The sequence below is a fragment of the Impatiens glandulifera genome, chromosome 3 (assembly GCF_907164915.1).
Source record: "Impatiens glandulifera chromosome 3, dImpGla2.1, whole genome shotgun sequence".
NCBI lineage: Eukaryota > Viridiplantae > Streptophyta > Magnoliopsida > Ericales > Balsaminaceae > Impatiens > Impatiens glandulifera.
Window position 1 is genome coordinate 15,140,023 of NC_061864.1, and position 12,582 is coordinate 15,152,604.

General features: G+C 30.3%; 3 protein-coding genes and 1 non-coding gene across 5 annotated transcripts; 1 reads left to right on the top strand and 3 right to left on the bottom strand.

The window, feature by feature from the left end:
* Nucleotides 1-503: 503 nt before the first annotated feature.
* On the top strand, nt 504-2,277 carry LOC124929480 (bifunctional nitrilase/nitrile hydratase NIT4B). Of its 2 annotated transcripts, none has more exons than XM_047469851.1 (5): nt 504-800; nt 959-1,138; nt 1,215-1,511; nt 1,613-1,891; nt 1,978-2,277. In XM_047469851.1, the coding sequence occupies exons 1-5, from the start codon at nt 656-658 to the stop codon at nt 2,124-2,126; spliced, it is 1,050 nt and encodes a 349-aa protein (XP_047325807.1). In that variant the 5' UTR covers nt 504-655; the 3' UTR covers nt 2,127-2,277. The 2 variants fall into 2 exon arrangements, with proteins under 2 accessions (XP_047325807.1, XP_047325808.1); XM_047469852.1 differs by having other exon boundaries at nt 1,218-1,511.
* A 138-nt stretch (nt 2,278-2,415) lies between these two features.
* On the bottom strand, nt 2,416-3,638 carry LOC124931861 (trichohyalin-like). The gene is made up of 2 exons (XM_047472436.1): nt 3,180-3,638; nt 2,416-3,100 (listed from the first exon to the last, which is right to left on the bottom strand). Exons 1-2 carry the CDS (start codon nt 3,432-3,434, stop codon nt 2,441-2,443), a joined length of 915 nt encoding a protein of 304 aa, XP_047328392.1. The 5' UTR covers nt 3,435-3,638; the 3' UTR covers nt 2,416-2,440.
* A 1,415-nt stretch (nt 3,639-5,053) lies between these two features.
* Nucleotides 5,054-5,124, bottom strand: TRNAG-CCC. Its single transcript has one exon. It is a non-coding gene; the product is annotated as a tRNA-Gly (tRNA).
* A 4,294-nt stretch (nt 5,125-9,418) lies between these two features.
* Nucleotides 9,419-10,467, bottom strand: LOC124932041 (F-box protein At2g27310-like). Its single transcript, XM_047472643.1, has one exon. It carries the CDS (start codon nt 10,421-10,423, stop codon nt 9,428-9,430), a length of 996 nt encoding a protein of 331 aa, XP_047328599.1. The 5' UTR covers nt 10,424-10,467; the 3' UTR covers nt 9,419-9,427.
* Between the last annotated feature and the right edge of the window lie 2,115 nt (nt 10,468-12,582).

Here is a 12,582-nt window from a genome sequence, read left to right on the forward strand (position 1 = left end):
TAGCAATAATTTTTTTTTTAAAAAATTATCAAAAAATAATAAGTGTTTTTATTTGAATCTAACATGAAAAAATATTATTAAAAATAGATGAAATGAAACTTATTTATGTAAAAAGACAATGAAGAAAGTATTTTTCTTAACAATTTTTAGCTAATGCTAGATAAACCTTTTTATTTATAACATTTCAAATAATTTTTTGACAAAGTTAAAAAATGGTCTCCCAAAAATATTATCATGAAAGACTTAATTATTTTAAGAGGAAAATATTAAGAGATTATAAATAATAGTTAATGAAGACCACATTGACAAGTAAAAAAATGTTATAGGATTACGACATGCAATGAATGATAGTTTGAGGGCGAATTTGGACTTCTTCAAATTTAACTTATAGGGTTAAGAGATTAAAGAATGTGAATATACATTCAGTTCATGAAAACCACAGCTGGTAGAGCGCATGGCTTTTAACCATGTGGTCGTGGGTTCGATTCCCACAGACGGCGTTATTTTTTCTATCAGCTTATCCAAATGATGAATATTTCTCTGCCATGAAAAATTTATACTTTTTTGGAAGAAGATTGTTGGAACTTTCCAGAACTTTCCTTTAAATCGGATGAATATTAGTCTCAATCTCTGCTAGTAGCAAAGACAGGGCAAGATGTCAATTGTTCCAGCTGCCATAGATGAGATTCCTGTCTTCGCCGAGGTCGACATGGGCGCCGGCGACCAATCTTCCTCAACCATTGTCCGAGCCACCGTTGTTCAGGCTTCAACCATCTTCTATGACACTCCCGCCACACTAGGTATACTGTCTTTCAATTTCTTCTAATTGTCAAAAGCTTCAATGTTTCTTATGTCAATTTCTTAATTTATACTGCCTACCCACAAAATTTTAGTCTGTAAAACACAATTTAGATGTGGGTTTTTGATGATTGTATGTATATAATTGAAAACTTTGTAGATAAAGCTGAAAGGTTACTAGCGGAAGCAGTATCATATGGGGCACAGATAGTAGTGTTTCCAGAAGCTTTTGTGGGTGGTTATCCTCGAGGTTCAACCTTTGGTGTTACAATTGGTAATCGCACAGCAAAGGGAAAAGAGGATTTCAGAAAGTATCATGCTGCAGCCATTACAGTCCCAGGTGAGAAATTGAAAGAGAAGAGAACTTAATACATCATCCCTTTTGAAATTCTTTGAAAAAATGGAAATTATGTTTGTAGGTCCGGAGGTGGATCGATTGGCTGCTATGGCTGGAAAGTATAAGGTGTATTTGGTAATGGGTGTGATTGAGAAAGAAGGATACACACTTTATTGCACGGTTTTGTTTTTTGATTCACAAGGTCATTTCCTTGGTAAGCATCGCAAACTCATGCCGACTGCTCTTGAGCGTATAATTTGGGGTTTTGGAGATGGATCGACAGTACCTGTTTTTGAAACCCCTGTTGGGAAAATAGGTGCTGCTATCTGTTGGGAGAACAGAATGCCACTTCTTAGGACAGCAATGTATGCAAAAGGTTTGTGCAATTGTCAATAAATATATAGTTTGTCTTCTTGATCTGATTCCTGATCTAGATGATATTGTTTGTGTGATTGGTCTATCTTGTTGTTGTTTTAGGTATTGAAATATATTGTGCTCCTACTGCTGACTCGAGGGATATATGGCAAGCATCTATGACCCATATTGCCCTTGAGGGAGGCTGCTTTGTTCTGTCAGCAAACCAGTTCTGTCGAAGAAAAGATTACCCGCCTCATCCAGAGTATGAATTCTCCGGTGAACAAGATCTGTCCCCTGAATCTGTGGTCTGTGCTGGAGGCAGCGTTATTATTTCCCCATCTGGCACGGTTCTGGCTGGCCCTAATTATGACGGCGAGGCACTTATCTCTGCTGATTTGGGTAGGGAAAAATTATAATGAATTTGAACTTTCGTTTAGTGCGAGTACCATTAAGTTACCGCTTGTTATTTTGAAAAAAACTTGCAGATCTCGGTGAAATAGCGCGTGCAAAGTTTGATTTTGATGTGGTTGGGCATTATGCAAGACCTGAAGTGTTCAGTCTCACTGTAAAAGATCATCCAAACAGTCCGGTGAATTTCACATCATCAGGTAAACCGGAAGGATCTCACAAATAATTCATTATGGTAAGTGATTCCCTTACCTAGTAAGCTCAAAGTTTGAAGATTGTAAAGATAAATTGGATAATCGAATCAATGGGGTATGTGTAGATTGTTGTTGATGTTGTTGTTTGTCTTCATATTAATGAAAGATTCTTCTTTTCTTAGCGAGTTTTAAGAAAAAATATAGAACAAGGCCTCCGGAAAAACGAATTTATTGACTATTTCACCCTCTAGACTATGGGTATTTCAGGTGCTTATAAAAGACGAAGAAAAGAAACAAACTTCCTTGGATCTCGATCTAGCCTCTAGGATGGATTGGTTTGAGAACTCTATTTAGAATAATACACAGTTTTGGATCCAAACAGTATATGGTCTTTAAGTTCTCTCACCATTTTATATCTTTCCATTTCATCTACTTTGTCCTCCATTCTACCAGAATTGCTGAAGACATCATCATCTTCAGAAGCTGCTGTTCTTGCAAATTCTTCTTCTCTTGTAAGTCCTTCAAGTACCTCAGCAGCTCTGCTCTGATCATTACATTTCCTTTCAAGCTCTTGTTTTTCACGTTTCTCTATCTGTAGATCTTCCAATGCTTTTGCCAAACAAGCCTTAGTATCATTCAATTCTTTGCCTAGACTCTTGTTCAGCCTCTCCATCTGTCTCCTGAGCTTTTTCTCAACCTCAATCTCTCCAGCCATTCTCAACATGGCCCTCGACATCCTCTCTTCTTCCTCTGCCTTCTCTTTAGCAAACTGATGAATGCATTTAGATCGATCTTCCTCTATTAACTGATCCAGTTGAACACGGGCTCTGTCAAGCTCAAATCTTAAAGCTGAAACAATGGGTTTGTTGTTGCGAGAGGATGGTTCTAACTTTTCTTGGCAACAAATGCGATGGCTTAAAGATTTCAGTAACTCTTTTGATGCAATCAACATATTTCTGACTTCCTTTAACTGACTTTTCAAACCGTCATATACTTTTGATTCAGTCTGCAATGTATCATCATCATCGTCATTTATCAATAATCAGTCTTTTAATCTTATGGGAATAGAAGAGAGAAAGCCTAACCTTGTGATTTTTCTCTCTGTTGCTATGGCTGTTTCGAATCTTTTCAACTGCATCAAACGAAGGTGCTTCGAATTCTGCATTCTGGCTCTGCAACAACAAAGGCGATCTGGAACGAAATCCCTTCCCCGCCAAAATGGCACGCTTCAGGCGATAATTTCTCACTAGAGAAGAAGAGGAGGAAGAAGAAGAACCTCTCTTTCGGATCTTACAATCCCTGTCATCAAAATCACCATCATCATCTTTCAGGCTAGGCATTGATTGTACTTGAATTCAAACACAGAAGAAGAAGAAGAGAAAATAAGAAAGAAGAGTGTGAGAGTTGGGTTAATAATACATCTACCCCATTTATAGAATGAAACAAATCATGATCAGAAAAGAAGAAGAAGAAAGAAGAAATTCTGGGAAATGAATGGATAAGAAAGAGGGGGGCCCTGTCTTGTTCCTGGTATGGTTTTTGTTCCATGAACGACAGAAGCATCAATTATTTACAGTGGGATGGATGATGGCAGACCAATTTACACAGTTGCTCAGAACGGGAACATAAGCCCATCAATAATACTAATAATGGTTCTTCGGTAGCGACAAGACAAAATTTCATTCATCATGGGGACCAACCAACGGCTATATCTTTTGCCCGTTGTCAATTTAATCCTTCAATTTATTTTATTTTAGTGTCTAAAGATGATAAACAAAAAATCATGGATGCCACTGAAAGACTTCACTGAAAATTATAAACTCAAATCAAAATATCACAATTACAATGGTTTTTCATAAATCATGATAAAATAATGTAACAAATCCTAATAATAGGTGTCATGAGTTAATAAGAAAATAACACCAGATAAAACAACTTAGAATCTTCAAAGTTTTTTCTCCAATAGACAAACATTACCGAACTTCTTCAATTTCCAGATTTTTGAAATGTGCATCCTTCTTTCATTTCTTGGTTTGGTTATTTATAAAAAAAAACTCATTGTTCCTGACAATTCCTCAGTGAACAACTTCTCTTGGCCAATAATAAATTCTCTGTCACTGGTTCATGAAGTGTTGAAATTAAAGCTCTCATTGTAAATAGATATCCTCGATCAGTTCAGGATCCTCGATCTTTTCTTCGCGTGATGACTGAACCACCATGCTCTGTTTTCTATTAATCTTAATCATTGAAATGTTGAGCATCAAAACTGTGAGTTTAGTTTTGCAGAAGATCCAAGTGTTTTCTATGATTCCAAACTTAATCTTTTGTGTTTATAAGATTTGCAGATATGAAAAGTGAGACAAGATTCAATCATGCTCTATAATAATATACATTAGGAACTCCAAACATTATCTATAATATATGAAGAGAGACAAATCAACAAAAGTACATCATGAACTCCAAACAAATGAAAAAAATTGAAAATGTTATTTGATTGGTTACTAAAAAAGTAATATCCACAGATAAATCCTCAACTTTTTTCCCTACAAATTATATTTTTATAAAAAGTAATTACCAGGTATATAAGCACTGATTTCAAATCCAAATATTAATCATAATATAATGTAAGGCATAATTTTGCCTCTTGTTTAAAACTTCTTCATTTTTTCTATATATTATACTAATAAAAAAAATATTTGTAGGAAAAAGAATACAGAGGAATAAAAAGTTGATTTTGCTATTTTCTTCCATCCATCCATACATGGTGATAAAATATTTTGTAATGAATAATTGATGTCTAGCTAGCTATGCCAGCTTGGGTTGATATACTTTGACCGATTACACCGTTTGGGATTAAACAAATAATATCCTTTATTTGACCTTATCTTTATTTATTATTATTAGTTATTACCTTTATTTTAAATATTAAAAAAATGAAAAAAACAAAAACAAAAATAAATGCGCATCCGGGGAATCGAACCCCGGTCAGTACCGTGGGAGGGTACTATGATACCACTACACCAGATGCGCTTGATATTTTTTAAGTTTATTTTATAAGACTGATAAACGGTTCAGTGAACTTGAACTGGTTCAATATTCTAATCGGATAAGTTTGATGACGCCACGTTGTAGAAATTTATATTTTGATGACGCCATTTTCCTAAATCATTGATACTTTATTTTAAAAGTTATAATAATTAAAGTGCAAATCTTTTTTATGCTCAATCACTACCCGCCTTGTTTGATGGGGATAATTTAAAATAATAATTTTTGTTGTCAATTATTAATTCAAATACTTTCTAGATTAAAGAAGTATTATATATCAAACAATTTTTTTCTTACCTAAATAACTTAATATTTTATTAAATTGTTCATAAAAGATTTAAATATTAGCACTTTGTAATTGAATAACTCTAGATCAAACAAATCCCTAAAATCTGGATTTTGCGAATAAAAATATTTAGAATTTCTGCTAAATAATTAAATAGATATATTGTTAGGATCATATCCATTTAGATCATCATGATTTTATAATTAATTTATACGGTTAGATAATATCTTGTCTATAATAATTCATATTTAAATTGTTTTTAGAAAGAAAAAAAGGGTGTTATTTAATATACAACCCTAAGCTTGTAATATTAACATTATTAACATAGATTACTATTAATATAAGTTTTTTGTTTTATTTATAAAAGAAAGTACGAATCATTTTATTAAATAAAGAAAAAACAACTGTTATGAATACTTCAATATTTTAATATATTTTCTAATATTTATTCTTTCAACAATATAAACTAATCAGTTTTTAATCAATTTTATTTTAATAGATTAATTCTCATTCATCATTTTTTAAGTATCAGTGACATAATTGATAATTATTATTATTTTGTATATTAGCTTATTACTAAGTAGTATTGACTATTTTATTTCATAATAATATATTTTTAAACATTATCATCTCTTATTATGGTTTTAGAGTTTGGACCCAAACATTTTGCATTATTTTTTTTTAAAAAACTTTATAAAATTAATTATAAAAACACTAATTTAGAAATCATTAGAATTTGAGTTAAGTTTAAATTTTTTATATTAATAAATATGAATATATATATATATATATATAATTAAGTTATATTTTAGAATAATATTAATGCTTTCTTTTTTTCTCAATCTAAACAAAACTACATAGAAATTGAAAAGTCATTTTTCCGTGGTCTTTAAAACTTTTTTTTATATTTTGTTCGGTACAATATTCGTTTTAGTCGGATCGAATTTGTCGATTCGAATTTTTTTAATATAAATAATATTTTTAATCTTTGGGAGTGGTTTGGGAGTGGTCGACTGTTTATACCTCTAATCATGTTGTAATCATTTTTTTTTATCTTATTCTTTTACAAAGGAGATAATTTTATCGGATTTAGAATTATTTTTTCAATAAAGAGTTATAGGAATTTATCTTTTATTTAGAGACCCTTTTACATGTATCCTTTAATAATTTATATGAGTTTCTTGCTATTTTGACCATATTTGTAGATGGCCAATTATCATTTGACATAATTTTTTTCGACAAATTTTACTGTTATTCAAAATTTTAAATTTTGGGTAGAAATTATTTCAATACTGCTTAATTGATTCAACTTGCTTACTTTTATCATAATTCACATCAGTTCATCTTTAGAGCCACATTAAAAAAAAATTGTATGATTGTTGAATGATTTTTAGGGTGAGGTAAGCTCGAAAAACTCTCGAACTATGGCAGCCAATTCCCCAAAGCAGCCCATTTATTAAAAAAAGGTAAGTTATTTAGTTAAATTTATTATAATTTTAAACATAAATTTATGTTGTTTAGTGGTTGAAGATGAATACTTAAAAAAACTTTTATTTGATTATAGTTTCAAATCTCATCAAAAACTATTTTTTTTTTCTACCGGGTTGAACAGTCCAAAACAAAGGCCGACTCTGATGATTTCCATTAGAATTTTATTTTTTTCAAATCGGTATTATTTAATGTCCATCATATTTTATTATTTGTAATTCCATGTTTTATTTGATGAGAATTAATTAATTAAAAAAAATATATTTTTTAAAATATGTTCTCACATAACTCAATCTGCTGATAAAATACTTAACACCAATAAGTGTTTTAAAAAAATAATTATCAATATTTGATTTTCAAACTCAACTTTAATTTTCGTATTCATAAAATAAAAATCCTCCTTCCATAATATAAGTTAATCAAATATGTGGTCAATCGTAATCAAATTTCAAACTAATATGCCTTACAAAATTAAATAATAAATTTAATGTATAAATTTGACCTTCCATTAAAATAATATAGAATTACTAAAAAGAATAAATTAAGGACTTGTTTGATGTCAGGGTTATTTTGAAATAATATAGGCTTTTAATAATAATAATAATTTTAATAAGATAGAAAATAAACTTAAAATTTAAAATTAGTAATATTTAATCTCTTAGAAATCACTGTCATTTAAACTATTTTAGTGGAGTAAAAAATAATAATATGATAAAAATGAGTTATTTGAATGAAATAGTTAAAATAATCTTATTATTTAATATTTTAAACAATTAATAATAATAAAAAATAACTATTTAAATTTAAAAAATTTATAAAAAGAAATCCAAATTAAACAAGAATGTTCTCGCTTACAATAAAAATAATATTGCCGGATGCTGAGACAGCTTCTCAATTCAAAGTCAAACGTTGTGTTCGTCTTTTTGATTTGGCTCCCTCTTCCAGTCCTTTTCCTTCCTTTTGTCTTCTTTTAACTACCATTATAATTAATCAAACCTATTTTTTGTCTATCAATTATAATTAATTATGCATTATTAACAATAGACTTTGTTTCCACAACAAACTTGTACTTAGGGATGACAGTCCGTCCTGCGATTTTCGATAAGATTTGTAAGGACGTTTTTTTTTTCAATTTAACCGGTAGTTGATCGGGATGGAGCGGAAGTGATATTTGTGCCTCTTGTCTTAACTATACCCCAATTTCGCTTTAATTCTGTCAGGAACACTAATAAACACAATTAATATATATTATACAAATATATTTATTATTTTTCATATTACAAAATTATCCTGTGATTTTATATTGAACGGGGCGGGATGGTTAGGTATGGGTCGGTACGGTATACATTAATGTTTTATCCATACTTTATACCTTACTTAAAATTCAGGTATGCAAAAAATGCATACCTTTACCTTACCTTGATTTCGGTATACCTTGATTTTGATATACTTTAATTTTGGTATAAAAAAAATTATATCTTTACCTTACCTTCATTTCAGTATACCTTAATTTCGGTACGGTATCGTTATTATATCTTTGATACCTAAAAAACATATTAACTTAAAAAAATTTAATCTAATCGGTAAGGTAGAAGAGACATATATAGAATAATATTTCAGTATGATATTGTTCAAAAATTATATTTTTATAATTAAATTAATATCAAATTTATTTAATTATTTCATTATAAGTATTATATATATATATATATATTTATAAATACTATTTCGGTATATTTCGATATACTAAAATTTTAAAAATCTCATACCTTTACCGTACTAATAATTTTAGTATCGGTATCATACCTTACATTTTTTTCGGTATACCTTAAAAGGTATTTTTAATATACCTTTAATATCGGTATTTTTTTCTACCCTTAAGGATGATACCCTAAGGATGATAGTAAAAAAAATTGAAATAAGACGAAAATTGTAAAACACATTCCCTGTCCTGCACATGGTTATTCTTAATCATAATCAAATTTGCACCACTAATTATTGGCTCTTAAAATAATCGAGCACTTAAAATTTTGGTGTCTAGGATTAATGTTCTAATAATTATTTTAATAGCGCAAAAATATTAAAACTTAAAAAATGTTTCCATTTCAAATATTGCTAAAGAAAAGAAGAGATTTCATTCTAAATAATTTTTTTTATACATTTAGCAGAGATTTTTAATACGATTCTCTTAGTAAATAATCCTATTTAAATCTAAATTGATTTTAATGCAAATTAAATAAAAAATTATAATACAATAACTTAATAAAAGAATCACCCATTCCATTACTACTTTTGTCAAAAATATGTTTAATTGGATAGTTTATAATAAATCGTGATAATTAACGGATATGCTCAATAATTTATTTTAGATTGAAATTGAAGTTAATTAAAGAAAGAGACTAATTATGATGGTAAAGTGTTTCTCAAGATTTATTATAATATTTGACAGATAAGTTTTCAAAGGAAATAATAAATTGATTAATTCAATGACCACCGGCGCCGGCGCCGGCGTTATTATCTCATCGTCCAAAGATACAGTCCGGCGACGAAGAGGCTAACGCAGATGAATATACAGACCATGTCCACCGTCTTCTCTCTCTTCTGTTTAATCTCTCTCCTCTCTTTCTTCATTCTCTGATACTCTCTGTATTCTTCTTTCTCCTCCATTGAATTTATTCTCTTCTTCTCCCTCCTTTCCATGGCGTTTTCAAGAATTACCAAACTATCCTCGCCGGATAAAGTCCTTCCATCGACGTCTTCCAACATCAAGTTCACTTCTTTAACGTAAACTTCCCCTGCTTCTTTCCCACCACAGCTAACCACAACGCCGCACATCACCGGTTCACCATCGCCGCCGGTGAGAATCGTCGCGAACCGGAGCTGAACTTCTCCCGTCAGCCAGTGCCGGTGTACGGACACCGCCGTGGACGTGGAAAGATTCGCCGCTCGTTTATTAATCGGGTCGATTAATATCCAGCTTACAGTAAGACCCGACCCGAGTTCAGTCAGACACTTGTTTTCCTGTTTGGAGAATTTCACAGACGGAATTTGATACGTCTCGAACGGGTCGAGTAAGTCGACCCGGAATGGAGAACAGAGGAACCAACTCAGTTCGGGTCCGGTTTCAGTTTCGTTGACCTTTGACAGAATTAATTCACCCTTGTAGAAGACATCTATGGCCGAGATTAAACTCTGCGGCGGGTCGGTATTTGGGCACGGCGGGTGGGTATTTGGGCGGTTACGGAGGGTCGGAAAGGAATCGGAGTAAAAAGAGCGGTGTCCGGAGGGGAAGCCGGCGATGAGAGATTGGACACGTGGATCGGCGGTGGAAGGCCATGTTTGGCGACATAATTTGCGCCAGAGAGATTCATCGCAGGAGAGATTATACAAATTGGAAGAGGCGCAACCGGTGGAGGCGAGATCCGACCCGTCAAGTCGGGTCAAGATATTGTCTTGTAGTATGTCGGGATGGATGGATGAGATGGTCGCCGGAGAATGATCAAAATTCATCTTTCTCTATTTGATTGTGTTTGATTGAAATGAAATGTTTAACTATTAGAAATGAAATGAAATGAAATGTTATTACAAACTATATATATAGATATATGGATGGATAGAAATAGTCTTATAGATAGACACAAGAGAGAGACGGTTTGTATTATTATATGATGAAAAAGATAAATCTAATCATGGAGCATGAATTAGTGAGGAATATTCAATTGTGAATTAAATATAATTCCTTGACCAATAATTAATAAACTTCAAATCATAAATCTTGCTTCAAATAAAAAAATATGTAAAGTGGAGGAGAACATCATAATTTCATTTGGTAAATGAGATAAAAAAAGAAAAAAAAAGTACAAATAATTACTGATTCTACAATGATAAGCTAATGCTCCCAATGATATAAATTAATTATAAACAACAGCTAGAATGAAATCATCATCAATCACAACTTGAATAAATTAATTTCTTAAATTGACTTCTTACTTGTTTCTATTTTAAATAAGGATAAGTTATTCAAAAATATTTATTTAATGCTTGTAAATGATCCTAATTGGATAATGATGGAAGAGGACGGCGAGTGGTGTATGATTAATCAGTTGGGGGTAAATTTTATTTAAATATATAAAGACTTTATGATTAATTAAGAATCTAATTATTTATTTAGATAAGCCAGTCTTTAATGTTATAAAATTCATTTCACCGAATTAATTTGTATAATTAAAATTAATTTAGACAAATAAATTATAGAAAAACTAGTTTTAAGAGAATCTTGGATAACCTATTTGTTTAGAATTATAAAAGTTCTAATTTGAATTAATCTATTTTCTCTATAAACTAACAAATTTGACTCAATTTTAATTTTTAACTGTTATATATATTAATTTTGGTTTTTAAATATTTAAGGAGAAATGATCATATCCGTTTATTGATATTTTATTCTGTTGCTAATTGACCATCAATATTTATTGAAGATTCAATTCGGACATGATTTTTTGAAAACACTATTTCAATAATTACCAATAAAAAAATAAAATTGAATTGGTCAACTACGCCGCTTGACCGATTATAGCTTACCATTGGCATGTGCTCACCACACTAAAGCTTTGTGCATATCTTTGAACCATTTGTTCAAATTAAGGTTTTTGATTTTTTTTTTATAAGGTGTTGATTTTTGGGGGTTTTAAAATACTAAAACGTATTAATATATTAATATATTAATATATTAATATATATATATATATATATATATATATATATATATATATATATTTGAAAAATGTCGACTTTTATTAGAGAAAAGCGCAAGATTGAGTTAAAACGTTACAAAAGTACAAAATGAAGAAAAATAATAAAACAATAAATAACAAAATAACAAAAAAAATTTAAATGCTAATAAAATCGAAAAATTCTCATACCGTACAAACTTCTATTTTTCGGATTGAGAGAAAAGGGTGTAACATAAATCCTTTGTGACGCACATATTCATAATTTTTTTTTTGAAAACTCTTATATTTCTTTCTTTCCGACTGTCCATCATATACAATTTTGTAACATAAATGTATTAATATATAATAATAATTTAAAATAAATAATATTTTAATTAATTAATTAAATAATGGATAAGAGGGAATTGAAAAAAAATTTAGATGGTTGAAATCGAGCAACTCATAACACATGCCCATTTCATATGGTTCTAACTTTTATCATTACAAATGATGAATACATAAAGTAATATTAAAATTATTGTGAAAAACTTTATACAAATAATTCAAACACAAATCATAATGAGTTGTCAAAAGCCAAAAAATGCAAAAAAGAAAACAATACCAAACAATGACAACCATTTAGATAACAAAGCCGGCAGAGCTACGGCAAAACGACTGTCAATCGTGTTAGGATAATGGGTTATAATATGAGGTCATTACATGATTGGTTAATGGTTCAAATCAAACCTAACAATTGGTACTTGTTTGTAATTAAGACAAGGCGGGCTAATTTTGCATTTCATCCTCATTTCATTAATCATCCTTTTCTATAAAGGACTTGGCATGTTTCCTAATTATTATTATTATTATTGATGTTGAAGTTTCAATATTAACATAACCAAGATTCTAGAGTAAATATTGATATGCATTAAGAGTGAAATAATTAACAAGAAATAG